The sequence below is a fragment of the Ceratotherium simum genome, chromosome 4, assembly GCF_057802395.1.
Source record: "Ceratotherium simum simum isolate JZ-2026a chromosome 4, ASM5780239v1, whole genome shotgun sequence".
NCBI classification, from domain to species: Eukaryota; Metazoa; Chordata; class Mammalia; order Perissodactyla; family Rhinocerotidae; genus Ceratotherium; species Ceratotherium simum.
Window position 1 is genome coordinate 90,597,288 of NC_141903.1, and position 27,012 is coordinate 90,624,299.

Consider the following 27,012-nt stretch of genomic DNA (forward strand, 5'->3'; position numbering starts at 1 on the left):
AAATATTCTGGAAACGGGGTTTTCCAGGTAATGTAAGGCAAATCATCTGGGTTTAGCCCAAGCTGAAAATCTACTTAAAATGCTTTGTTAGCCTTTCTTGCCTCAGCAAGTACAGAGCAAAGAGCATACTTGGGATATTTCTTTGTGGGACAGCTGTAAGAGTCATTCATTGGTTAGACCATTCATTCGTTCATTCTACAATACTTATTGTATTATACTGTGTTCCAGGCTGGGCTAGGGACCCGACACATGGTGGTAAAAAGACAAAGGTGCTCTAATAGTCTAATGGAGGCCAAAAGAACCAGTGTTCAGGCTGCAACACCACCACTTAGCAACTATGTGTTCCGGGCAAGGTATTTATTCTCTCTGACTCAGTTTCTCATCAGGAAAAGGGGGCCCAATAATTATAATATCTAGCTTGCCAAGGATATTTGAGGATCATAAATCATAAAGAACTCTAAAAACTGCAGTTCTCTATGAACGGTCATATTATCTGATGCCTGAGAATCTTGCAATGCTTTATGAAAATCATTCTAAATGGTCCAAACATTAGATCATTTTAAGAGACGAAGCCATCTCTATGCTGACTCTATATCTTAGTAACATTTTGGGGGAAGAAACTATCTGGTTCAATTCCTTCCTTTTACAAGTTAGGAAAGCGAGCCCTCTAGAGGTGGACTGACTTGTCCAAGGACCATCTTAGAAGATAAACTGAGGCATATTAAAAATTTTCAGAGTTTATATGAGGAAAAATCTACTCGAGGGGCCAGCCTGGTGGCATAGTGATTAAGTTCGCACACTCCGCTTTGGTGGCCCGGGGTTCGCAGGTTTGGATCGCTGGCATGCACCTATGTACTGCTTATCAAGCCATGCTGCGGCAGGCGTCCCACATGCAAAGTAGAGGAACATGGGCACAGATGTTAGCCTGGGGCCAATCTTCCTCAGCAAAAAGAGGAGGATTGGCAATGGATGTTAGCTCCGGGCTGATCTTCCTCACCAATAAATAAATAAATAAATAAATAAATCTATTCAAAGCAGGCAGCATCCAGTCCAGCAGATAGAAAGGAGCTCTGAGGAGCTGTACAGAATGAAAGACTTTTATAGGCAGAAGGGAGCAGGAACAAGGAAGTTATACTAGGCAAAATAAGCAGGTTGGTTATTGCAAGGTCACTTTCCTTTAGGGGATGGCAGGGGTCCATCAGGCAGATGACCTAACCAGTGCTGATGAGGCCATTCCTGCTTGACTGGTTTCAGATTCCATTTCTGGGAAAGTCTCAGTTTGGTGACATAGGACTTAGCATAACTGACTCCATTTTGGGCCTGTTGTCTTGTTTTCAACAACCCACAGAGCTAGGACTAGAGCTCAGGCCACTCTTTGTCTGACCCAGTTCTCATTACTCACGATTACGTACCAGGCCTACAGAACATCTGCTGATACTAGCTGACAAACTACAGTGGCCCCTTACCTGATATTGGGCTGTAACTTCTCTCCATTTGTGTCTGTCTTCAAGGAAGAAGAATGTAATTATTGTCCTTTCAATTCATTCCCAAGGACTCTTGATTTCATCCCCATAAACAAGCTTGTGTGGTAGGCAGAATTTTGGCCCCCATGGTCTCTGCCCGCTGATGGCATGCCCATGGTTATGTTATATGATGTGGCAAAAGGGACATTGCAGACATAATCAAGGTCACTAATCAGCTGGCCTTACAATAGGGAGATTATCTGGTATTATCCTGGTGGGCCCAATGTAATCATATGAGCACTTAAAAGCCAAAAAGGAGGCAGAAGAGGGAATCTGATAGATGCAGCAGAAGGGGAAGCTGGGATTCCAACCATGAGCAGGATTTGACACGCCGTCATTGGCTTGAAGATGAAGGGGGTCATGTGTCAAGGAAGCAGGGACTACAGTCCTACAACCTCAAGGAAGTGAATTCTGTCAACACCCTGAAATGAGTTTGGAAGTGGAATCTTCCTCGGAGCCTCTAGATAAAAGCCCAGGCCGGCCGAACCATTACTTTAGCCTTGGGAGGCCCAGAGCAGAGGACCCAGTGGAGCCAGTCTGTGCTGGCACTTCTGACCCACTGTGAGATAATGAATGGGTATTGTTTTAAAAAATAATAATGACATTTTTATTTTTGAAGTTGACTTTAAACAATTCCTAACATTGGGGCTGGCCCAGTGGTGTAGTGGTTAGGTTTGGGCGCTCTGCTTCCGTGGCTCGGGGTCTGCAGGTTTGGATCCTGGGTGCGGACCTACTCAACGCTCATCAAGCTATGCTTGGCAGGCATCCCACATATAAAATAGAGGAAGATGGGCACGGATGTTAGCCCAGGGCTAATCTTCCTCAGCAAAAAGAGGAGGATTGGCAACAGATGTCAACTCAGGGCTGATCTTCCTCACACACACACACACAAATTCCCAACGTTGATCAAAGTAGTCAATGCGCATGGATGTGCAAGGACAGGCAGCAGCCCCCTGCCACCCCCCCACTCAGTTCCAGCCCACTCGGCAGAGGCGGCCATGCGCAACGGGTTCTGTTTCCTCTTGGTCAGCTTCCCCCAACGTCTGTCAATACAGCCCTTACACCATTCATTCTGATTTCTCAATCTGAGATATTACTTATTGATTTGTTGCTTAGGTAGATATCATTTGCTTTTAAAAGAAAGCTCCAACAAGGACATATTTTCTTATGTTTAGGATCTTTCCTCGAAAAGTTCAATATAGGAAAAATGTTTTATTAATCATTCTAGTGAGTTGGCTTCTAGACAATCGAGGTTTCATTGTGTTTGGCTTCTTCAAGGAGTGAAAAGCACCATAACATGCTCAGGGAGGCTCTAGGCCTACTAACGACAACATCTTTCCCATCTGTAAACCTTGTCCAACATAGAGATTTTAAACTTTAGCATAAGCTGTGTATCTTGGGATTTTAACCATAGTGTCACAGTTGCTGGATACAGCCAAGAAGTTGAATGCCTCCTTTACTTTCCATTGCATTTTCTCTCCAGAACCTTCCAAGAGGACACACAGAGCTCCCTCCTAGACATTTGGACTGCAGACTCTGAAGTGGCAGAAGATGCGCCTCTCAGTATTTGGAGGGTAAGCATAGCTGGGGAAACAGTGCTCCATTCTATAATTAAGAAACTATGTCTGAACTGAATTTAAAAGAGCAATTTGATTAGGACATTATTTTGGTTGTGAATTGATGTACCGATCTCTAGTGGGTATAGTGTGCCAGAAGGAAAGAATGATCTGGTAAGACGTTTGATCAACTAAGGGTAAAAATGGCTAAAAAAAACCCAAAACTTAATTTTAGTCAGTTGATTCCAGCTTCTCATTTGTCATACCTTTCTCAGACCTGCCAACATGAAGCAGAGCACACCGAGCAATTCATTTCCTCTCCTCTTGTGAATTCCCACACATGTGCCAGGTCTCCAAGGCTGGTGTTCCAGGGACAGGAAAGCAGAGGCCTTAGCTAATCAGAAAATAGAGGAGTGCAGGTCAGTGGTGAAGAACTCAACTCCAGTGCGATAAAAACCACTCTGGGTTCTGGCTTCACCCAACGAGACCTCCAGTCTTCTAGGGTTGCTGCGGGGCTTAATGAGATGGGCATACAAAGTGCTTAGAATGGATAAGACTAAGTAAGTGTTAGGGGTTCTAGTCCTTTTTATTAGCTCCAAGACCATCCCAGGGCACAAACGGGTCCCTGTGCAGCAGCATTGAGGACAGCCTACATTAGCACTGTGTACAGAAGGGCAAAGGCACTGGACTGGCCAGTTGGGAATTGCCAGACTGTGCTGAGGAGCCAGACAGCCCAGCCGTGCCCTCTGCTTGAGTCCACAGAGCACAGGAGCGGCATCGCATTGCTGCGGACTGGCCAGACCTCAGATTACCCCTGGCATTGCGCATTGGAGGCTCTGTAGCTGCTCAAAAGTTTGCACAGGAGTTGACATACCATGTTCACTTTTTCTTTTCAATATGTTGAGCTTTTTCTTTTTTTTTTTTAACTTAAAAAACCCACTTTACTGAGGTGTTATCAACATACAAAAAGCTGTACATATTTAGTGTATACAACTTGATGAGTTTGGGGATAAGTATACATCAGTGAAACCATCACTGCAATCTAATCATAAACATATCCATCAGCTCCAAGTTCCTTCCGCTGTCTTTACTTGGTATTATTAACGTGATAAGAACACTTAACATAAGACCCACCCTCATGGCAAAATGTCAGGACACAATACAGTATTGTGTGCGGGCGCCATGCTGTACGGTTCACAGATCTCTAGGACTTTAATTGCGTCAGCCTCTCCTGCACTTGGTTCTTCATCATAGCCAGCAGAGGGCACCATTGCTCTACCCAAACTCTGCTGTGGTCTGCAGAGCCCCGCACCTGTTTTCTGTGCTTCAGTGTCTCATTCCTGGCTTTGAGAGGCCTGACAGTTTCATTTCTTAGGTAACCAGCAAGAAAAAAAAATATTTTTGTCTGTAGCAGGACTTGTACAAAAAATATGGAGATTTGATAAATTTTTTATATTTTTCAAGTCATGCAAAATTGGGTATGGAATTTTAAAAATACCCAAATGAGCAGAGAAAACGCATTCTGGTGAAATTGATCAAGGATCTGCCTGGAAAACCACTATCTGAAAAATTAGAATGTAACTTGGTGCCCCTGCTCATTTTGGGCATCACAGGTGACCCAGAACAGGTGCAGAAGAAATTGATGCACAGTTTGGGGGACCCTGGGATTTTCCTTACACTGTGGCCAAACTCAGAACCTCTGGAAAGCGAAGTCTGTGTCAAGAGTGAGGAAGGGCAGTGTTGACGCTCCTCCAGCCTCTGCCTGTGAGGTTGGCCTTTTCCTCTCTTGGCCAATGCCATGGGGAGCCACTTCACCATTTTTAACAGGCCGGTTTTTAATGAGACAATAATGGCTTTATTTATAATCCTTTGTGAAAAATGGCCACTGAAGACCATTCACACCCCAGGTGGTCTGCATTATCCTGGTTCTCTTCCAGACTGACAGTCAACAAGAGTGACAGAAATTCAGCTCCTTTTTGGCTTCTATGTTCTTTCTCCCTCATTCCTCTCAGGTTTGCCATATATGACTTCTCTTCAAGGTTTCAGAGTTTGAAGGAGACACATTCGAAACGCAAATCCCTGTATGGTGAAGGCAAGCTAAACCTGCACGCGTAAAATCACAGAGTGAGGCTGGAAAACCTAGGGGACTGGAGACTATCTCCAGCACCAAGCCTTAATATGATGCCTGTAAATCATTATTTGCTAGATGAGTAACTGATTGACTGGCCGAATGAATGAATGAATGAAACCACTTCTCAGATAATTGTGGGTGTGAAAACTGATTTATAACTATATAAATACACACAATAAAAAAAAATGTTACCATTTCCTCTGGGTATTTCAATATTTCCAAACATCCTCAGATAAAGAAACAGCAAGTCTTCCAACTTTATTTGGGATTTTATAGTGAATCTTTCTAAAGTTACGCATGAGGCTAAGGGGAATTTGTGAATCTTGTGTATGCGAGTTTATATCTTTGCTCAGGTTGTGTTTTCAAAATCACGAGGAGAAACAGTTACGGGAACTTTCATTGGGACAGCACCTTCCTCAGCATCTCTCTCATTTTTCATTCCTTCTTCATTCTGGAAGCATTAACGTGCAGCTTCCTGATTTCAGATTCCTGTCCAAGCTCTATGCAGTGAGTCATCTGTGCTCACAGAGTGCCGTAAAATCCTTTTAATATTCATTCAAAGGTACAAGCTCTTGAACCACGAAGGTCCCTTCTTCTGGTCCCTTCACGCCCAGACATGCTCACAGACTTGGCATCTTGCCCTGGAAGCAAAGCATGGAGGCCAAACAAAACCTTCATTTTCACTGCTTGGAACAACGGTCAATTCTTCAATGTAGTAATTACTTACAACAAATTAAGAGTTTAGATCCAAGAGCCTTGGGGCACTCAAAAGATTATGGAAAATAGGGGGAAAAAAACGGTTTAAGATGCCCCTGGGCTGTGAAAGGCCAACCCCGCAGAGGCCTGGTGTGATTCTGATGGGGGTGAGTGAGGTTTTACCAGTGACCTGCAGGGCAGGAAGCAGCAGCGAACGCATCCCACGCGTGCTCTGGCTAGGCCTGGCTGCCTCCTTCTAGATAGAATGAGCTGCTGCCTTTTTCTTTTGGTGAGGAAGATTGTCCCCTGAGCTAACATCCGTTGCCACTCCTCCTCTTTTTGCTGAGGAAGACTAGCCCTGAGCTAAGATCTGCGCGCATTTTCCTCTATTTTGTATGTGAGACCCTGCCACAGCGTCGTTTGGCGAGTGGTGCATAGGTCTGTGCCCGGGATCTGAACCTGTGAACCCCATGCCGCCGAAGCAGAGCGCGTGAACTTAACCACTACGCCACCGGGCCAGCCCCAAGCTGCTTCTTTTTTAAAGCTGTGATTTCTTAAATATCTCTCCCTTTGGAGCAGCTTAGTTTTTTAAGGTGATGGAGAGTAAAGAATTGTTTCTCCATCATCAACTGAAGACCGATGGCCCCAGTACAAAATATGAAGACAGTGTCCATGAGAGCTAGAAGGAGGCAGAGGCAAACCTCATGAATCTGAGCTCCTATTGCACAGGCTGTCAACTTCCTGGGTGTGGGAGAAGAGCAGAGCCTCAACCGCACCCTCCAAGAGAAGATGTAAATTCACTCAAGACAGGAAGTGTCCTTTGACCCGGTGCTACTGGGCAGATTGGAAATAGGAATCTTGATAAGGATTCAAGTCATTTTTATTTAGGAGAGTGACTAGGAAATGCTATGGGGTTGTAGGAACTCCTTTCTCCTTGAACATCTGACTAAGAAGTTCTTATAAAAGCAAGCATTCTCTAGCACTCACCACAGGCGAGCCTGTGTGTTACATATGCTGGTTTATTTAATCCACAAAACAAAGCTCTGACCTGGGGACTGTTATCACCTCATATTGCAAGCGAGGAAACTGAGGCACCAAGATATTAAAATACTTGCCCCTAAAACACCCAGCTATTAGTAAATGTAGAAGCAGGAATTCCAGCTTGGTTCTAGAGTCTCTGTCCTTCACCACTTAACCACTGAAAATAAAATACTGTGTGGGTATAGAAAGATTAGAATTTTAATGCTAAGTGTCATTATCTCCAAGTGGTGGGTTTACGGTTAATTCTCTCGTTTGCTTTTCTGTTTTTTCCAAATTTCTACCATGCATTGCTTTTGTAATTGGAGAGAAAATAATAAATGCTGCTTTTAAATCCTGACCCTAAAATCTACAACCTACAACAGGCTGTGAAGATCACTGTCCTGGAGGGCCCTGGAGAAGAAATCACACAAGCAGCCTCAATTGCTTGATTTGCTAATAACCAGACTATAGAGTAACACCAAGGAAAAGGGGCTCAAACGTGTCCCTCTGCCCTCCTGCAAGCAGCCAATAAACTGTCCACCCCTCGCAGCGTCACTCGGGGCTGTGTGGGTGATGGAGTCTCAAAGGAAGGATGAATTTCCAGCTCCAACGACCCTGAACAGACGAGTTGGACGTGATGGTGGATCTTGGCACTGAAAGGACACAAATACGCTTTCACACAAAACTTTGCATTAAAAGTCATAATGCAAACGTCCAGTGGATGCGTGTATGCAGCAATGGACAGCTGGAATTTGAAATTAAAATGTCATGCCACAATCCAGTTTAATTCACAAAATACATGTAAAGAGGTAGGAACCTCTTTACATCCAACACACACATAATGGATGTAGGAACCAACTGAAATTTTAAAATATGACCAAGCCAATTTGGACACAATTTTAGGAATACTTTCAAGGTTTATCATAACAGATATTTAACACAAACACAGTCAAAAAGACATAAATGCAGAGGGGGCAAACCAAAATTGAGAAAAGTGACCATGAGTTGAGACCTCTTATTCATCCTCAAAGAGAAAAATCCCAGACTTACACAATGCTGATAACTTCTTGTACTGATTACCTGCCTCTTTCCTTATCCTTGTCTTTTGAATAAATAGGCAGATTTTTCTTTTTAATTTCTCCCTCTTTTTGAAAGTAAGAGGATGGCTGGTAGGCACTGAGGTCTCCTGTTCCTGGGTTTGTGTATCTGCGTCAGGGTGAAGCATTGAAGTGGGCACTGCGCTGAGCCCCTCAGACCCTCCTTGGAGAATGAAGGACTTCCTCGGCTGCTGGAGGTGCCGGCAGCAGAGGCGCCCAGCTGTCACCCTCTTCAGCATGGCCTCTGGGGCAGAGTGCCACCTTGACGAAGGCTGTGGCCCTTTCCTGGGCAGCCTGCATTCAGCAACTGGTAATGCAACCATATAAAAGCCTTAACTAGGGACAACTCTGCAGGGTCATTTCTGCCCAGAGCTCCCCACAGGGCCGGCAGAGGCCTTGGCTGAGACTGAGCCCCGGCTCAGTTTCTCCCACTGCATCTCCTGCTTCCCTCCCTTTCCTTCCACAGGGGTTGGTCCCAAGATGTAAGTGCAGCCGGGGGATGTTGTCCCTGGCTGGGTGTTCACTTCCCAGCAGGATCTTGACACCAGGGGAGGAACATCAGGAGTCTGGCGGACGGTTGGCCCGTCTGCCACGCTGACTCTACAGGCCACGGCCTCGCAGCCCGTCTCACAAACAACACGAGGAAGGAGGGCCGGGCCGTCTTCCTCACAGATTCAGGAAGTGCATCAGAGAACAAAGAGGACACTGGAAGACTGGCAGGGATCACGTCAGAAAGTCGAGTGGGGCTCCAGGGGACCGCAGGAGGCAGGATGGCAGCTGCTTACCCGCTGTTTGGTCTAATCCCCAGAGCTGTCCCGTCCCTGGTACCGAGGTCGCACCGTGTTAATTAAATCATCCTCATGAATTCAGCCGGGTGTAAACTAGGGAGGAATGAAGATAAATTAGGTTTGAAGGCAGCTAATACATTTAACCCCATGCTGCTTGTTTTGTAGCCGAACAAAATAACGTTGTTAAGGGAGATAACAAGGCCAAGCCTTGGGCACAGCTTCTCAACAGCATTTAAAAGGAGACCTTGGTTTGGAGTCACAGGCAGAGGCGAAGACCAGCTCCCAGGGGCTGCCGGGCTGGCCAGCATCCGGAGTGAGGTGGTGGCCATCGGACAACACGATGTTCGTAGTGTCTCCTGGGTCGTTTGTGCCTCAGATTTCCACTATGTCCCTCGTCATCCTTTGATCACAGGCCTGTCTAGAGAGTTCTTCCTGTACAGATACGAGACTTGCTCACCTTCTCTTCCCATGAGGGAAGTGATAGGAACTCCCTTTAGGACTGGCTGAGAGATGCTGGAGGAACCAGTCTGAGCTGCTATGATCATAAATACGCTAACTTGCAAATCACTCTAGCTGGGAAACAAACCTTAGAAACTGCCCCCAGGCCTGAAAACTTGTCGTACACTGGTTCAAGCAAACCAGTGTAGAGTTTGTGGGAGGGCACTGGCAGCACACGTTTTCCCCAAAATGCAAGTTTAGTTTGTGTCTCTCTGCAGGAAAATGTGTTCCAGTCGTTATACGCCACACAAGCTCATTTGTTTTCCCTGTCTCATGCTAAGTCCCTGAGGCAGATGAAGCAAATGCGTATGGTCACTGAATACATCTCAAGATTTCCCAGGCTACAACTTCTTTTCCTTCTCTTTTCTTGAAGCATAGAAAGGTGGCAACATCAGGCAGAACAGACAGAGGAAAACGGCATGGCTGGATGCCAACACAACGGCCAGAGGACCGCACTCCTTTCTCAGCCCGGCCTGCTTAGCAAAGCTGTTTGCAAAGAGAAGTAAACTTTGCTGTCCCTTGGTTGAGGATACTCCGCCAGTTCCCGGTGGTAAAGATGCCACAGAAACAGACTGCCTGTTCCTAGCCCAGTGCCTTCCTAAAAGCCCCAGCCAACCAAGAATGAGCTGTGCACACGTCTTATTTCTCGGCAGGGTCATCTAGGTACAGTTCCAGGTAGATTTGGTAAGTGACTGAAGTGAGAAGGAAATACTTCTCCTGAAAGAGAAAAAGTGTTAATCTCTTAATTTAAACAGAATATCGCCTCCTGAATGGAAGACACTAACATCTGGTCCTCAAAACCAACGGGTTTGCTTTTGACCCACAACCCAGACAAAGTGTCTAGGAGGTGCCTTGGAGGCTGCCCTGAACGGCGGCTCCCACACCTGGCCACAGGCTACATAACATGTTTTAAAAAGCCAGGTGTGCAATAGCTACACATTTCCACCTCCCATCGTTTCCGCACCTCTCTCCGGCCTCTGCAGCGCGTCCACGCATTTGTCTTCGCTAACTTCATCCACATCCCCTTCAGGCTCAGGGGCGCCTCGCTGTGCCAGCATCTCCGCACGTGGGTCTCACTGTGAATTGATCCCCCCATTCCTGTCCCTCGCTTTGTGAAGCAGCCTCGAGCTGAGACTCTGCATAAAAAATTAAAATGTGAAACAGATTTGTAGAGGCTCATGGTGAGGCTGCCGAGTTAATGCTAACAAAGGACTTCAGAGGGCACTGTCTGTCTTTGTTTGCAAGGAGCGTAATTTCTCAGCGCGAATACCAGGAGGGGCCGCGGGTGAAGGAAAGCGGGATTAGAGTCAACAACCCACAGGGTCTTGGTTTCAGCAGTCTCTGGCCTCCGGGAGCGCCAGGCAGAGCCTCCTCAGCCTCTTTAAACCACTTCTGCGTCTAGTACTTAGACGCAAGCTGGGAGGTGGGGGAGTGGAGAACGGAGGAAACGCTGTCGCGGATGCCCACTGGAGCTGCGTGGGGGCCGCTGCTGAGTGGCTGCGTGACCTCGAGCTGGACAATCCACATCTTCCTGGGCCTCAGTTTCCTAACCTGTAAAACGAGAGGGCTGGACCGGTAATCTCTACAGTTCGTTCCTAGTCTTTATTTCAAATACCTAATAAGAACAGAGGTTTTAGCTCCCAATGGAAAGACAAGCCGTAGAGCCAAGATCGAAAATGGGTTTCATAAATAGTGATCGCCATGCGAAATTATTTTTCGAATCGCCTTCCTTTTTGGTGGCAGGCTGCGCTTCAAACGTGTGTGCCGGGCCATTTCTTTGCTGAAGTCCACACTAACACAACCGAGCGATAAAAGACAGGAAGGGCGCAGTCTGGGAGGGCGATGGAGGCTTTACGCCCCAGACAGGAGGCGGCGCGGCCGCTCCGCCGAGCAGCTCGCTTTGAATCCAGCGGCCGCGGCGATTGGCTGCGAAGCACGTGGTGCGCGCCCCGCCGGCCCGCTCCGGCCGCGGCTGCTCGGGGCGGCGTGGGGCAGAGTCCGGCCGCGGCGTCTCGCCACGGGCTGGGGAGGGAGGGCACAGGGCAACGCCTGGGGCTCGAGTCTGTCTGGCCCCTGCCAGCGAGAATCCCTACGTCCCGTCTTTGCTCAACCTGCAGTGTCCCCGCAGTGTCCAAACTTGTGCCCCTTCCCTCGCCACTGTCCTCCCTCCAGGTGTCCCACCCAGCGCACGGACTGTGCGCGCCTAGGACGGGTGCCGCGGACACCCAGCTCGCCCCTGCCACCCTTTTCCGAGCAGCTCGGGGGCTCCGGCGGCGTGGAGCACACAGCCCTATGCTGCGCTCCCCCGCCAAGTGTCCCTCAGCTCCGGGCTATCCATTAACCCGGCTGGGCCACAGAGGCGCAGACATTCCGACCCGGGAAAACTTGTTTTATTCGCGGTCCCCGAGGGTTGCAGCTGCTAGGGGCTGAGCTGCCGCGTCCGCTTTGTCTCTCTCCGCTCTCCGCAGCCCCCTCCCCCGCTTCCTCTCTCGATTACCTCCCCCGACACGCTCTTCTCCAGCTCTCTCCTCCTCCTCCTCCTTCACGCCTCCCCCCGCCTCCCCCGGTGTCACTCTGCATACGCGCCCTCTCTCTCCCCTCCCCTCCCCGCCGCGTTGCTTATAGCCGGGCGCGCCGCGGCGGGCGCAGACTGCTCGGGCAGCCGGAGAGGAGGCGGCGCGGCGGTGGCGCTGCGGAGACCCAGTCGAGACGCCTGGCGGCCGCCGCGCACGGCGCTTCCTAGCTCCCTCCCCCGAGCGCACAGCCCGCCTCCTTCCGCGGCGCCGCAGCCGCAGGCTCGCTCCCCTCCCGAGACTCGCTCGGGATTCGCTCCGCGGGTCGCGGGCACAGGGTCCGCGGCGAACCGCCAGCCGTAGCCGGCCCGCGAGCAGCGCCCCCGGCGCGGTCCTCTCCCCAGCTGGCGCCGCACGCGCGCTCCCTTCGCCCGGGCAGTCGCCGCCGCTCCCCGGGGCTCAGACATCCGCTTCGTCGCCTCCCTTCCCGGTGACCGAGGCAAGAACCCAGCTGGTTGTGCGCCGCGGCCGGTCGCCTGTGCTGTAAGTTCCTGCACTGCCCGGGACCTGTTGCGGGCGCCGCGGTTTCAGGGGCCGCGTGGCCTGCGGGGGTGTGTTCACCGGGGGCGGGCGTGCGCCCCGGAGCCCGGAGCCCGGACTTGGGCGGAGGTGGGGAGCTGTGCTTGGGGCGGAGACCTCGGTGTCCGGAGCTGCCCTCTCACAGCAGGCAGGAGCCGGGCATCGCCGGAGGGCCTCCCCAGGGCGGCGCGGCGCCCTGGCGAGCTGCGGGGACAGCGAGAAGCCGAGCTGGGGGACGATCACCTCCCTCCCCACGGAAGCCAGCGCTTCCCTGGGGTGGGGGATGTTTCGCTGCCCGCACTTCGCAGCCCCCGGGGCCGAGCGCGCGCCATCGCTGGCCCAAGTTGCACCCTACCCGGCACGGGGAGCACTGGGGCCACGCGCAGACATCCCTCCTGAGGGCACGCGCACTGCGGCGGCATGTGTGTAGGGAATGAATGAAAACTGGTTTCTGAAAAGTTGTTTCTTCTCATTCAAGTATTGGGCCTTTAGTGTAACATTATTCGTTTGGAAGGCTAGGAATTGGTGGGCGTGGTGGAGACGAAGCATTGAACTCGTCGGCATGTAATTTGGTGTCGCCCTCAGAGGCATGGCCAGCGTGTTAAAGAGCGTTGCAAGTGGTATAGAGGACTGAACGGTAAAAGACTTCTCTTATTAACAAGATCTTGATAACGTTCCAGTGTTATCAATAACGTAAACGCCCGAGGAAATCTGCTTAGTTTCTCCTTTGATTGCATTGAGATCCGGTTCAAAACCTCAAGAGGTGTGAGGGGACGCGAAGCATTGGAGGCGGAGAGCCTGGGTAAGGAGCACTGAGTGAACTGAAGTTACTGTAACTAGAAGCCCTTTTGATGTTCACGATAATAGCAGCTCTTTTCTCTGTCTTCTTTGTAGACGCAGGTTAAGTGCATGTGTGCCTTTTTTTGGCCACTTACTTGGCATGCAAATGTTATTTCTCTGGGGGCTTAAAAAGTGCCGGAAGGATGATTCATTTTATGTTGAAGGTGTGTTTACTGACTGTATAAAAGGTTTCTGCTATTTTGATGTTTGCATAATTTTAAACCAGAAAGCAAGTCGTTTCCCTTGAGTCTTCAAGTTTACCTTTTATTTTAATCATATATTGCTTCGAGAGTGTTGGATTTTGACTGTGACATGCTTCTCCACCTGGATAGTATCCAAGAGGACGGGCTAGGCTCTTCCTTCTGGCTTTATGGGCCAACCTGGAAAATACAGCAGCATAAACATGATGCAGAGAGATGCAGACCCCATATCCTCAGGTCTTCTGAACAAACTGTTTCCTTAAGCATGGGCCTGGCTGTGACTGTGGTTTCTCTGCCCGGAAGCTAATGCTCAGGCGAACCTGTTCTGGCCCCCTCTGATTCCTTCTCAGTGTGCAGACACTTCCCGTGCGCAGGGGCTCCTGCTTCAGTAAGAGCTGCATCCTCTTTCAGCCTGAGAGGAGACGGCTTTTGAGGTTGCTTTGGAAGCATTAGCTTAAAAAAAAAAAAAAAAGAAAAGCGTAGCTACTCATTTAGAATTTTTTTAAGTTTGTATATTAGGCGTAGGAGTATTTATACTATCTTTTGAGGTTTAGGCTTGAAATCTTCCTGAAAGTACTTCAGATTGAATGTGCTGATCCCAGTGACAGCTACAATGGTAGAGCATCGGGATCCTGACCGTGGTTTAGCACTTTGGCAACCTGGTGCAATCACACGGGGTCATTGGGTTGTTCTCTGGAGCACTGGCATTGGTTCACATGGACTCGACTCTAGAGGCTGAGCTTGAGGTGGGGTGACCCCCAGCTCCTCACCACTTGTCATATCCCAGCTCACTGAGGAGATGAATGGGTGCTTTGTAAAGTCTTCCCAACACCAGAGCCCTGAGACTTCGTTGCTTACTGTCTTCCACTACGCCCTGTTTACTCGGAATGGAAAGTGACGTTACAAAAATAAAGGAGAACAAGTTGCATCCCCTGCTGGTCTGTTTCTGCCCACCACAGCTGGCTGGGGGTGCAGTTCAGGGGCTAGCCCATGAATCTGTGGTAAGTCTCTCATTTGCATTTATTAATAATTCCTGGGAAATAAATTAAAAAGTAAATATCTGAATGGTTAAGGAAACAAGGAGGCTGTGAGTTTCAGCTGTGCTGTAAGGACTGGCTGTTCCGTGTTTGGAACAGATACTGTAACCACACGGTTTACCCTTCCCGGATAAATAGCCTCCTTAGGGATCTGTTTTTTTATTTTTATTGTCGGGAAGATCAGCCCTGAGCTAACATCCATGCTAATCCTCCTCTTTTTGCTGAGGAAGACCGGCTCTGAGCTAACGTCTATTGCCAGCCCTCCTTTTTTTCCCCCCAAAGCTCCAGTAGATAGTTGTACGTCATAGTTGCACATCCTTCTAGTTGCTGTATGTGGGACGTGGCCTCAGCATGGCCGGAGAAGCGGTGCGTCGGTGCCCAGGATCCGAACCCGGGCCACCAGGAGCGGAGCGTGTGCACTTAACTGCTAAGCCATGGGGCTGGCCCTTAGGAGGGATCTTTTGACAGGCAGGTTGTTAAAGGCTTTATTCCTTTGAAGTAACAGAGGGGTAGGGTTAAAGAGAAAAAAAAAAAAGAATGTGATTCAATTTTTGAAGATAGGTGATAGGCATTTCCTACATCTTTAGCCTAGAGTTCACGTACTGAAGAAAGGCGAAGATAGCATTCGATTCTGTTGTAATTTCAATTTAGATATTGAGGAAAACACCCTAGTCAGCAAATAAATTCTAGGGTGGCTCTAAATTAACAATGGCTGGCAAAACACACACGGGCACACGCATGCCTGTATACATCCACATGCGGGTGTGCGTGTTTTGATTTAGATACAGCAGTGTTGCTTTTGGAGCTCCCTCTCTGCAGGTGGTGGCGTTCGCAGGTACGCAGGAATGGTCCTGCGATGCACTGTGATCACAAGAGGGGGTGGATGGATCCTTTGTTCTTGCAGCTGGTTTTCCAAGAATTGATATAAAGCAGGAAGAACAGAAAAACAGCACTCATGAGTATTCTACTCAAAATATTCTTCCTTTTATGTGCCCAAATCCTCATTTTGGAAGCTGTCCAGACCAAGAAAGATGGGTGATGATTGTGGCTGGAATCTATTCTGTGTTTTCACAAAAGCCTGCTGATCAATATATGGTAATGTTGATATTGGGGCTCTTTTAGGACTCTGTAGTGGTAAAGCTGTCTGGTTAGCAATTATTTGTAACATTTAAATAAAGGTCTGATCGCTGCAGAACTTGGCCTAAGTCAGTGACTTTAAGGTTACATTTCCCATTTACTGGATATGTAGGGAGACTGGATCTTACCAAAGGAATTCTTAATGGAATTAATTAGTGGGTATTTGTTTTACACATGGCTTTATGTTGCATGTGGCGTTAAAACCACTGCCCATCCTGGCGTTATGAGAGCTGGAGGCCTGGCGCCGTAAGTGGCCTGCGGTGAATCAGCAGACAAGGACAGGGAGCTGTGAGAAGGAGCCCTGCTCCTCTTGGCTTTTGCTGAGTTACGTTCTCAAGGACTTCAGTATCCTGAAAGTTGGCAATCAGGTTTTCCAAGATGAACCTGCTTTTAAGCAGTGATTTTTTTTTACCAGTGTATAGTTCAAATAGTTCACCAGTATCGCGGTGAATGCCTTTCCTTCCGGGTAGCTGTCTCTGACTTTAGGGGAGTGGCCGCCCATTCTTCAGAACAGTAGGCAGCAGCACTTCACTCTGTCCGAAGTGATCGTCGCTTTTGTTCTGCTGTTCTGAACCTCAGGAACATCACGTCAGTTGTTGTGTTTTGTCTTTTAGGAGTGGAAACAAAATGTCAGTCAGCGTGCACGAGAACCGCAAGTCCAGAGCCAGCAGCGGCTCCATTAACATCTACCTGTTTCACAAGTCCTCCTATGCTGACAGCGTCCTCACTCACCTGAACCTTCTGCGCCAGCAGCGCCTCTTCACCGACGTCCTTCTGCACGCCGGAAATAGGACCTTCCCTTGTCACCGGGCGGTGCTGGCTGCCTGCAGCCGCTACTTCGAAGCCATGTTCAGTGGGGGCCTGAAAGAGAGCCAGGACAGCGAAGTCAACTTCGACAACTCCATCCACCCGGAAGTCTTGGAGCTGCTTCTTGACTACGCGTACTCCTCCCGGGTCATCATCAATGAAGAAAACGCGGAGTCGCTCCTGGAAGCTGGCGACATGCTGGAGTTTCAAGACATCCGGGATGCCTGTGCAGAGTTCCTGGAAAAGAACCTGCACCCCACCAACTGCCTGGGCATGCTGCTCCTCTCCGACGCGCACCAGTGCACCAAGCTGTACGAACTCTCCTGGAGGATGTGTCTCAGCAATTTCCAGACCATCAGGAAGAATGAAGATTTCCTCCAGCTGCCCCAGGACATGGTCGTGCAGCTCCTGTCCAGTGAAGAGCTGGAGACAGAAGACGAAAGGCTCGTGTACGAGTCTGCGATCAACTGGATCAGCTACGACCTGAAGAAACGCTACTGCCACCTCCCCGAGCTGCTGCAGACAGTGAGGCTGGCTCTCCTGCCAGCCATCTATCTCATGGAGAACGTGGCCATGGAGGAACTCATCACCAAGCAGAGAAAGAGCAAGGAGATTGTGGAAGAGGCCATCAGGTGCAAACTGAAAATCCTGCAGAACGACGGCGTGGTAACCAGCCTCTGCGCCCGGCCTCGGAAAACCGGCCACGCCCTCTTCCTCTTGGGAGGACAGACTTTCATGTGTGACAAGTTGTATCTGGTAGACCAGAAGGCCAAAGAGATCATTCCCAAGGCCGACATCCCCAGCCCAAGAAAAGAGTTCAGCGCGTGTGCGATTGGCTGCAAAGTGTACATTACTGGGGGGCGAGGCTCTGAGAACGGAGTCTCGAAAGATGTCTGGGTTTACGATACCCTGCACGAGGAGTGGTCCAAGGCTGCCCCCATGCTGGTGGCCAGGTTCGGCCATGGCTCTGCCGAACTGAAACACTGCCTGTACGTGGTCGGGGGGCATACTGCTGCGACCGGCTGCCTCCCGGCCTCCCCCTCAGTCTCCCTAAAGCAAGTAGAGCATTACGATCCCACAACCAACAAATGGACGATGGTGGCTCCCCTCCGAGAAGGCGTTAGCAATGCCGCAGTGGTGAGTGCCAAGCTCAAGCTGTTTGCTTTCGGAGGTACCAGCGTCAGTCATGACAAGCTCCCCAAGGTTCAGTGTTATGATCAGTGTGAAAACAGGTGGACGGTGCCAGCCACCTGTCCCCAACCCTGGCGTTACACAGCAGCAGCCGTGCTGGGTAACCAGATTTTTATTATGGGGGGAGATACAGAGTTCTCCGCCTGCTCTGCTTATAAATTCAACAGCGAGACTTACCAGTGGACCAAGGTGGGAGACGTGACGGCAAAGCGCATGAGCTGCCACGCTGTGGCCTCCGGAAACAAACTCTACGTGGTTGGAGGCTACTTTGGCATTCAGCGGTGCAAAACTTTGGACTGCTATGATCCAACGTTGGATGTGTGGAACAGCATCACCACCGTCCCGTACTCGCTGATCCCCACGGCATTTGTCAGCACCTGGAAGCATCTGCCTTCTTAAATGCAACACATCCTAAAGAGAGGAGGCGAGCATGAGGTAAGAGGTTAGCTTAGCTGTCGGTGTGAGCACGTGATAGTTAAGCCAGCTGTGTAAGTTTGTATGTGGAGTGAGACGTGCCCCGTATAGCCTAGACCATCGAAGTACTACCAAAACTGTGAAAGAAAAAGCCCTTGCACTCCCAGAACTTAGTGTGTTGACCACAGCTGCAGCTGCCCATAACATAAGCCAGCGCTTCTCACCCTCTCCTGAGCCTCGGAATCTCCCGCAGAGCTTTTCAAGAACCGCCCATCCCAGAGACTCGGTTTCAGTTAGTCTGGGTGGGGCCCAGGCGTCAGTATTTTTCAGAAGTTTTCCAATGATTCTAGTGTGCAGCCAGGTTGAGAAGCCCTGGCCTCTGTTAGTAATGCCAGCTGACGTTTACTGAGCCCTCACCGTGTGCCTGGAGTGGGGCCGTGTGTCTCACGTGGATCATTTCATTAACACTCACGGCAGCCTTGTGAGGTATCCTTACTGGAGCACTTGATAGATGAAAACGCCTGATGCACACAGAGCTTGAGCAAGTCGCCCAAGGCCGTCCAGTTTAGTAGGCGGTGGGGTTGGTTGGGAAATCAGCCCAGACGGGCTGGCTCCAGAGCGTAGGTGTTTGAGCATCGTGCCGAACTGCCGCTTAGTACACTGCAGCTTCATGGTGGTATTACCATAAGAGATATTTGTAGACATTCACATTTAGCTTCCTCAAACCCTTTCTGGAATGAAGTAGGGTTTAAAAAATTGAATGCTTAAGTTTATTCCTAGTTTATTCTCTCCAAAATTATTTATGAGCTTATTTAAAAATTTTTCCCTCAAAAAATAGTCCCCTTTAGGGCATTTATTAACTTTAGAGAAATCTAGGTCTATCCTTGTAAAAGGCTACAAATCTCGGTCTGTCCTTGTATAGATTTGTCTGATGTTCGGACACCGAGCTGTCTAAAATGCCCTCACTGTGGCTTTTTGGAGTTAATCAGTCAGGCTGACCCTATTGTCGGGGCTAACAAAAGTTGTGTTGCTGTGTCATATATCTGAGTACATAATGGTTGTCTTGTGTACTTAAGAGTATATAATACTCTTGGCTCAAATAATTAATAGGCCTACACAGTTCAGTGTTCACAAAGCTAATGGCCGCTTAGCTGCTGTTGAGCATTCTGAGGATTGGCCCCAGGAATCACTTAAGCATGTCTCAGTGTAGACACAGCACACGGAATGTGTTGATTTGTTTTGATGATTCTTGGGCTTATTAGTAATAATAAGAGAATAAAATTAAAGCTCTGCTTTGGGGGGACTACAATGAAAACTAACTCATTAGTTGGAAACTTTTGGCTCTGTTTTCTCTAGTATGTTTCACACCTTTGAAGGAGGCTTTCAAAGGGAAACAAAGAAATCTAGGGGGTCGTTGCAAGCTCAGCAAAGAGGGGTTTTGACTCATTTGTCTTTTCCTTCCTCATCTCTTGCAGCTTATTTAAAACACCATGAAAATTGACCTCGTTTCCCATTTAGTCTTTCTGTTTTTTTCGTTTCCTCAGTTATCTCCTCCAGCCTACTGCAGTTAGTAGAGTTCTTAGTAATAGAGTGTTTCCTTGGAATGCAACTCCTTCAAAGGAGCAGGAACAGCCAGAAACCTCCTGGGGAGCGACCAGGCTGACAGCATCCCACACCAAACTGGTTTTTGCAGCCCTGCTGGCATCTCAGTAATCCTGAATAAACAAGCGCTCTGAGAGCGGTTATTTCACGTGCGATATGAGTGCCTGACTCAACTCTGAAGCAGGTTCAGGAACCTCCTAGGCAAAAGCACCGATGAACAGCACACAGAATTGGGTGTTAGGCCAGAACTGACTCTATCTGCATAGGAGAGCCATGAAAATTGTCAGTGCTGGTGCTGGGACATCAGAACGGTAACTGGTAGACTGGCTGGCACCCTGGCAGCCAGGCAAGGAACTTGAGGCAGAGAGAGAGATCCCGTGTGCATTCTGGGTCTCGTTCTAAGCTGAGGAGTCTGTAACCTTTCTGGACTTCAGACTGCTTCTTTGTCAAATGAGTGATTTGAATTATCCTTCCCCTAGATCTGGGTCAGTTCAGACTTAGGTGAATGATAAATGAGGAAAAAAAGAAGAAAGAGGTGAAAATACCTGCCCAGTGCCTGGCGTATATTAAGTGTTCAATACTCTTAGTTTTCTTTCCTCCCTTCAATTTAGACCGCAGCATGCGAGGAAATTCACTTTGTGTGTGGTGGGAACATGCGGTTTCTCTATTATCTGCTTGTGATCTTTATACTTCATTTTTGGTGCCTCCTTTCTCAGCCCAGAGTGAGTATGTTGGCAGACACTTGAATTCACCCTGTCCGGGGTATTTGAACCTAATCACACACTTCCGGTCTCTGGGAAACGGAGCAAGTCAAGTGTTAGGTTATATGTGAAACAGCATCCTCTCCGCCCTGGGGCTGCCAGCCAGAGAGTCAAGCACAGAACAAGGAAATCTGACAGGGCCAGGTTTGCCTTCTTCAAGGGCAGCGGGGGCCTGATCAAAGCCACTCGTGCGGTTTCTGACAGGCGGAATGTTGGTTTAGATTTCTGAAGTTTACTACACACTAGATAGTGTTAGAACACTTAAGCTGGATGGAGTGACTTAAAGGAGGTGCCCTGTAGGAATCCATCCTAAACTGCAACAACTTCCCGACTTCTCTTTGCTCCAGATGTAGGTGCGAACTGGATTAATCCAGTGTTAACAGAGAGCGTCCCTGGGTCTCAAAGCCCAGCCACCAAAGAGATTGTAACCGTCTCCTGCTGCTCTGTCAGTGGGGGGAGGGACAGAAAGGAAATTACTTCTGATTGCTCTCCATTTTCATGGTGCTGTGTGGCCCCAACCTGACAGCATTTGAATTTTGATTTGTTTCTTCCCTTTTTAGAGTTTTTCTTTCTTTCTTTTTTTTTCCTCTTTGAATATGTAACATCTTGAAATTTCACAGTATTACAAGATACATTCTTTTGGCCTAATGTTGATATATAGGTTACAGTGAGGTGGGGGCGGGGGATGACACCGAAGTCTAAGGAATGCCTTGAAAGCTTGAGTCACTGTTACGAAACTGCCAAAAGAAACAACTAATGAAATGAATCAGACTTCTGAGCACACAAAGGCGAGAAGAATTCAGTGCAAGTAATGAGCGGCCCCTCCGGAAGTCCCTTTGTCTGTACTTAGAGTTACGCAAGGGGGATGCAGATTCCTACACAAGGGCTGGAAGCCTGCTGCAAGGGCAGGTAGGGTGAGTGTTGGAAAGATATACACAATCTCCGCATGTGAGATTAGACTCCAGCAGATGGGGAGGATGGGTCATGAGAGGAAATGCCAGCTCCCATGAGCCAGTGTGCAGGCACCTTGAACTTACATGCATGCTCGACGTCGGCAGATGCTGTAGATAATAACACTGCATACCATAGCCGGTGTCTCCCTAGTGTGGACTGATGAACTTAGAGAATAAACTCCAGCCTTGGGCTGATGAGGCCTCATATGTTGTCATGTGGAAGGAGGAGAGACTGATTTCCGCCGTAATGAACAGAAGAGATGCATTTAAATAAGAGTATTACTATGTCTGCCTTCTATGTGAATCAATGTGATTTGGAATCCTTTCTGGTCAATGGGCCAGGGAGGGTTGGCACAGGAATCTCTTGACCCTCTGTTGATAACTTTCCAGTGGCTCTGTTTAACCAGGGAGAGGAATGATGAATGTTGGAAGCAGGAGATGGCAACTCATAACAGCACCTGGATGCATGTATAGGTTTGAATTTGGACATATGTATGTTTGGGAAAGAAGTGCAGGTCCTTCTCTGGCCACCATTGGTTTTGTTGGGCCAGCTGTCTGTATGCATGTATGCACATGTGTGTGTATCTAAGGCAAGCCCTTTAAATACCTTTGCACAGTTCCTACGGAACGTGTAATTAAGACCTGTAGAAGCAACATTGACCAGCTCTGTCCTGAGTTTAATTATCTTTTTAGATTTTGAGGCTGCTAACAAGTCTTTCTTTTTTTCTGTTTTAGCTCACTCCATCACTCACTGAGACAAAATGAGATTTCTACTTTGGAGAGGCCAAATTTAATGAAGAGACAGAAAAGTTGCTACAAGGCTCCAAGTCAATCAGCTGCACCTTGTAATGCTCCAACTGGACATGAAGGAAGGGGGTGGGGGAGGGGTGGGATTCTCCTTGCTAGTGGCACATGGTTTAAATAGGAATGAATGAACCTGTGATCTAGTCCTTGTCTTGTACTTGTGGGTTAATGTCAGCGTTAATCAGCCCCTCAAAGGGAGAGAAAAGCCGGACCTTTTCCCTTGCTGTACCATATTCAGCATTTGATTTCCACGGGCTCCACCATTGATATGTAAAATTTGAAATGGTTGTCACCTCTCTCTGAGGAGCAAGCTTGAAGCCTCCACACCAGCTGCTGTTGGAGATTTGAAAGCTCAACCGTGGGGCCAGGAGGGAAGCTGGCGTGGCTGGCTGCAGAGTGGGGACCACTGGACTCTCCGCTAATCTCTGAGGGGCTGTGCTCCCCCGGAAGGCTTCGGAACAATGGGGACATTGTTGGTAATCCTTTGGTAGATGTGTGTTTCTATTTATAAGTGACTTGCAACTTTCCCTTGGCTCTTAAGAAGTTTGTTATAGATTTAGCTATTTATTGTTTGATGCCTGCATGCTGAAACAATGCTTACGGTTGTCTTCACGTGTATGGACATGTGTGAATGGTTGTACATTTTGCACAATTTTGTGACTGTTGTGATGTGCTTTGCACAAAAATGAAAACTTTGGAGTTATAATTAGGAATATAACTGGAGGGTGGGTTGGGAAGGGGGGGATTTTGTAAATGTCAAGACAGGGAAGGATTACAAGATGGAAACTTAAGTTACATCGGAGAGGTAGAGAAAGCCTGGAGGCCACTCTTCTTAGACTCTGCAGTTCTAATGGGGTTTCTTGGGCTCTGGTCATGCTGATGGCTCGTGGGTGAGGGGAGGCTTCTTTCTGCCCTTCTCCTTCTTATCTGATCCTCTACTTCAGTCTCAGCTACTGACATTTAGAAAGGACCAAATCGCTTTGCAGTTTTTTTGTGTAATGTCCTGAAATCCTGGAAAATTCTATGTAATAGTTCTGTATATAGGGCACAGGTAGAGGCATTGTCCAAAGTTTATTTATTTATCTATTTATTATCCTATGAGAATTCCTTGCCATAACCACAGTTAATGGGAAAAAAACTGAATTATCACAGATGTAAATTAATTCACTCACCGGATTTGCTTGACCTGGATTCATTGTTCTCTCTTCTTGCCGTATAGTTTAGCAAGTGTAGGGGTTCTCCGAGTCAGTCTTCACGTTGGGACAATGTGTACTTAGTGCTCACCCTTAGGTAAATCTCTAAAAGAACTCTTTGGTGCGCAAAAGTGACACATTTGGCCACAGAACACCAAAGAATTGTAAGCAGTGGCCCCTGTTGAGAGGGTTTCAGGGCTGGGTGGGGTCGGTTGTGAATACGTTCTTTGCTAGTTCAAGTGCTTGTGCTGTGGTAGGTGTTCGTGCTAGACTCAGCTCGGGCTTCCTCAGGGGCGCCGGGGGAAGGCCAGGGCTTGCAGCTCACGCTGCTTTCATCCATGTCGCTCGTATTACTGTCCTTTTAGAAAATAGGGTTTAAGACTGGTGACAACCTTTTACATTGTGAGTGTGTTTGCATTGTCTGATGACAGATAAATCCTTAACATTTCTCTCCACCTGGCTACTTCAGACTAATTGTATGTGTCCGTCCGTGCCATGAATAAGTGGGCTGTAGTTGGACCAAAATAAATGAGCTGTTGGAATAAAAGAATCACAATACTTTCCAGCAGTCAGCCCCTGGCCCCTAGATGTGTTCTAAGCAGTGCACATGTCTCATCATCCGCGGGCGGCATGGTCGGTGTCGCTATATTGTAGCGGTTACAGCTCTGTAGTTTGTGATGCAAATCTGCCCGAGATCTGTGTGTCATCGCATGGCTTCTCAAAGCTCCACGAATTTTCTGCAGCTGTTTCAAAGTTGTGCTCTGTCCTTGAATCCTCTATTAATTACTGTGTGTGAGCCCGAGGGAGCTGTGGTCAGGGTGGGCCCCCAGCCTGCAGGGAACTTTCTGGAATCCCACTCTTTGAATTGATGTAGGCATTGGGCTCACGACTTGACCGTTCTCACCCTGTGAAATGTCCCACACTTTGAAGCAAATACAATTCACAGCACAGTGCACACAAAAACCTTGGCATAAGACAGAGAAGGTTCTTCTTATTCTGTGGACTGGTTGCCGTGGCAACGGAGAACAAAGGGCAGCCTTCCACTTCTGGTATAATTGTGCAGCCCCTTTTTCTCTGGGCTTGACACCTGTCTGAATAGGAATGATTAGAGCTGAATAATATCCCTCTCTGGGCTGTTGAATATGTGGTTCACGTACGAAACTCTGTGTAAGTTGAAGAAGTAAAGTGTTCGTGTTCATATGTCGTTGTTTGCTACTACTCCATTTTTGAGGTTTTGTAAAACTGTTATTTTTTTTTCACAATGTGAAGCTGAAGGTCGAATAAATTATTAGAGATTTTCTCTTCATTGTGTGTATGGGTCTTTATTTGAATACAACATCGTTTTAGGCATTGAAAATTTGTGCCTTTTCTAGTTTAATCAAAAGGAGGATCATTTTAAATTTTTCTGAATGTCTTATATTTCACCATTTAGTCACATACATTTATGAAAGCAGTTTTGCATATTAAATTTAAAATTTTGACCTTTTAGAATATTTCCTTAAGTGAAGTAAAATACCTCAATTATGGGTTATTCATAGCTTGGAATATAAAAAGTCGTACCATGCGAGGTTGACTGCATACTTAATATAGAGAAGGACTTTAGTTTTTGTATTCCTCATGTGGGTTATATTTTGATGGGAAAGCTGTGAGAGTTCAATCCTCTTTTCATCTGATATCACCTTAGAAATCGTTTAAAGTAAGTGGAAATATGTGCATATTATTTTCCTATGAAGGCACAGAAAACCACAAGTTGAACCCCTCTGATACACTTAGCTTCTTTCAAGTTGAAAGCTGCCGTCCCATCTGGCTCAGCATAAAGCCGGATGCAGCCTCCAGCCCCCACATCGTGATCGATTCATGTCACCATGAGATGCTCCTTTATCACTTGGGTTGGACCTCTTGTTATTTTAACGTGCAGAGCAATGTTGGGCATAATCTTTTTTGGATAGAAAATAAATGCTGCCTAATTAGAACTCACAAGTAGGCAGAGTGCAGTTACGGCCTTTGGACCTTGGCCAGGAGGCCAGAGCAGATGCCTCAGGTTTTACAGAAGGGTCATTTAGGTCCGTCCTGGACGAGGCTGGGCTAGAGCCACGTCTGAGAGCAAGAGTCTGAGTCCTCAGATCCCAGGTCCATGATGCTGATGACCCACGGAAATGCTGTTGATGACACCACATGTGATACCATATGACAGGGAAGAGGGGAAGGTTAGCAGTTAGAGGTTGATACATGGGACGGATATTCAGAACAAGACTTGATGTTAATCCTCAGAAGGTTGACAGGGATTCACACATAGAGATGATTGGGAACCGACCTTTCATTCTCTGGGGTTCTTTTTCTTTGTCATCTCAGTTGGGATAGGTAGACAGATTGGAGTAAAGAAGATACTTGACATGCTTTTCATTCATTTGTAAATTTGGTTTCCTTCGGCATTCAGATCACCTGCATTGTGGCTGCATCGTTGGGGTTGCCTTGGGCTGCATGTAGTAGAGATCTGGCCACAGTGGCTTAACCACAGAGGTGAAACCGTCTGGAGGCTGCAGTCCAGGCCTGGGACAGCACCCCTACAGGGCCGTCGGGTCCTGGGCTTTCCTGTCTCTGCTTTGCCATCCTGGGCTTGGGCCTTCTGTTCTCCTGCTCACAGGATGGCGGCTGTTCCTCATGGCATGACCTGTGCTTTCCAGGCAGCAAAGGGGGAACATGGGAAAGCATGTGCCAGATGAAGCTCTTCCTTTTTCTTGGGACCGTAATAGTTTCCCCAGAAGGCCCACCTAGGAGACCTATACTTATCTCTTCTGGCAGGACTAGGCCGCATGAACTTCCAAAGAAATAAGGGAGACTAAGAGGACTACTTTTACGGGGGCACATTGTCACCCCACATAAAAATGTGATTCCGGCAGTAAGGATGAACGAAGAGACGTTGGATGGGTTGCTGCCCAGGGCCTGTTACCTGGATAGTCAAAGGGTCACTTTGGACAATGGTCCCAGACTCAGTGATTACCATGTGCTGGGGACGGCACTAAGGACATGCTTTCCTCACGTGTTTAACCCTCACAACAAATGCAGGGAAGTGCAGAGAGGCTTCTTGACATCTCTGAGCCTCTGCTCCTTCTTCGGCAAAATAAGGATGATTAACAGTATCTACCTAATAGAAAGACCCAATAACATACATTAAGGGGAAGCACCAAGCTCCGTGCCCGGCACAGAGTAGGTTCTCAGTAGTTGTCAGCTGTCATTTGTAAACACCACTGGGAGAAATCCATCCAATAAAGCTAAATCTGAGTGCCTGTGCTGTGCAAGGAGTTGTGCTGAGGTTTCCATGCCCGTTGCCTCATTTCATCCTCACAGCAACGCTATGAGCACAAGCACTATTATTACCCACATTTTGAGACGAAGAAACGGGTTTTAGAGTAGAGATGAGGGTGATTTTAGAGAGAAAAATTATGTTCCAGTAGCATACCTTTGTGGATATTAGATTCTAGTTCTGTTAATTATCTTTGAGGTTTGTGTTTTCTGCCTGTAAACTAGACTGGATTCTGAATTCTTCTAGTTGCCCCAAATATCTGGCTACAAATTTCCAAACTGGTATTTTCAATTTTTTCCCATCCTTTTGATTTGGAATCACTGAGAACTGAAACCACCCTTTTTCCTGAAGCCCTGCAAACTGAAGCT

At 48.0% G+C, this 27,012-nt stretch overlaps 1 protein-coding gene and 1 long non-coding RNA gene across 3 annotated transcripts; one reads left to right on the forward strand and one right to left on the reverse strand.

Moving 5' to 3' along the window:
- Positions 1-7,835: 7,835 nt before the first annotated feature.
- On the reverse strand, positions 7,836-10,169 carry LOC147917366 (uncharacterized). Its single transcript, XR_015552101.1, has 2 exons — positions 9,056-10,169; positions 7,836-8,904 (listed from the first exon to the last, which is right to left on the reverse strand). It is a non-coding gene; the product is annotated as an uncharacterized LOC147917366 (long non-coding RNA).
- A 1,821-nt stretch (positions 10,170-11,990) lies between these two features.
- ENC1 (ectodermal-neural cortex 1) lies at positions 11,991-22,220 on the forward strand. 2 transcript variants are annotated; one of them, XM_004420454.2, is made up of 3 exons: positions 11,991-12,365; positions 16,230-18,048; positions 22,079-22,220. In XM_004420454.2, exon 2 carries the CDS (start codon positions 16,243-16,245, stop codon positions 18,010-18,012), a length of 1,770 nt encoding a protein of 589 aa, XP_004420511.1. In that variant the 5' UTR covers positions 11,991-12,365; positions 16,230-16,242; the 3' UTR covers positions 18,013-18,048; positions 22,079-22,220. The 2 variants fall into 2 exon arrangements, with proteins under 2 accessions (XP_004420511.1, XP_087286304.1); XM_087430178.1 differs by lacking the exon at positions 11,991-12,365 and adding an exon at positions 12,402-14,442.
- Positions 22,221-27,012: the final 4,792 nt, after the last annotated feature.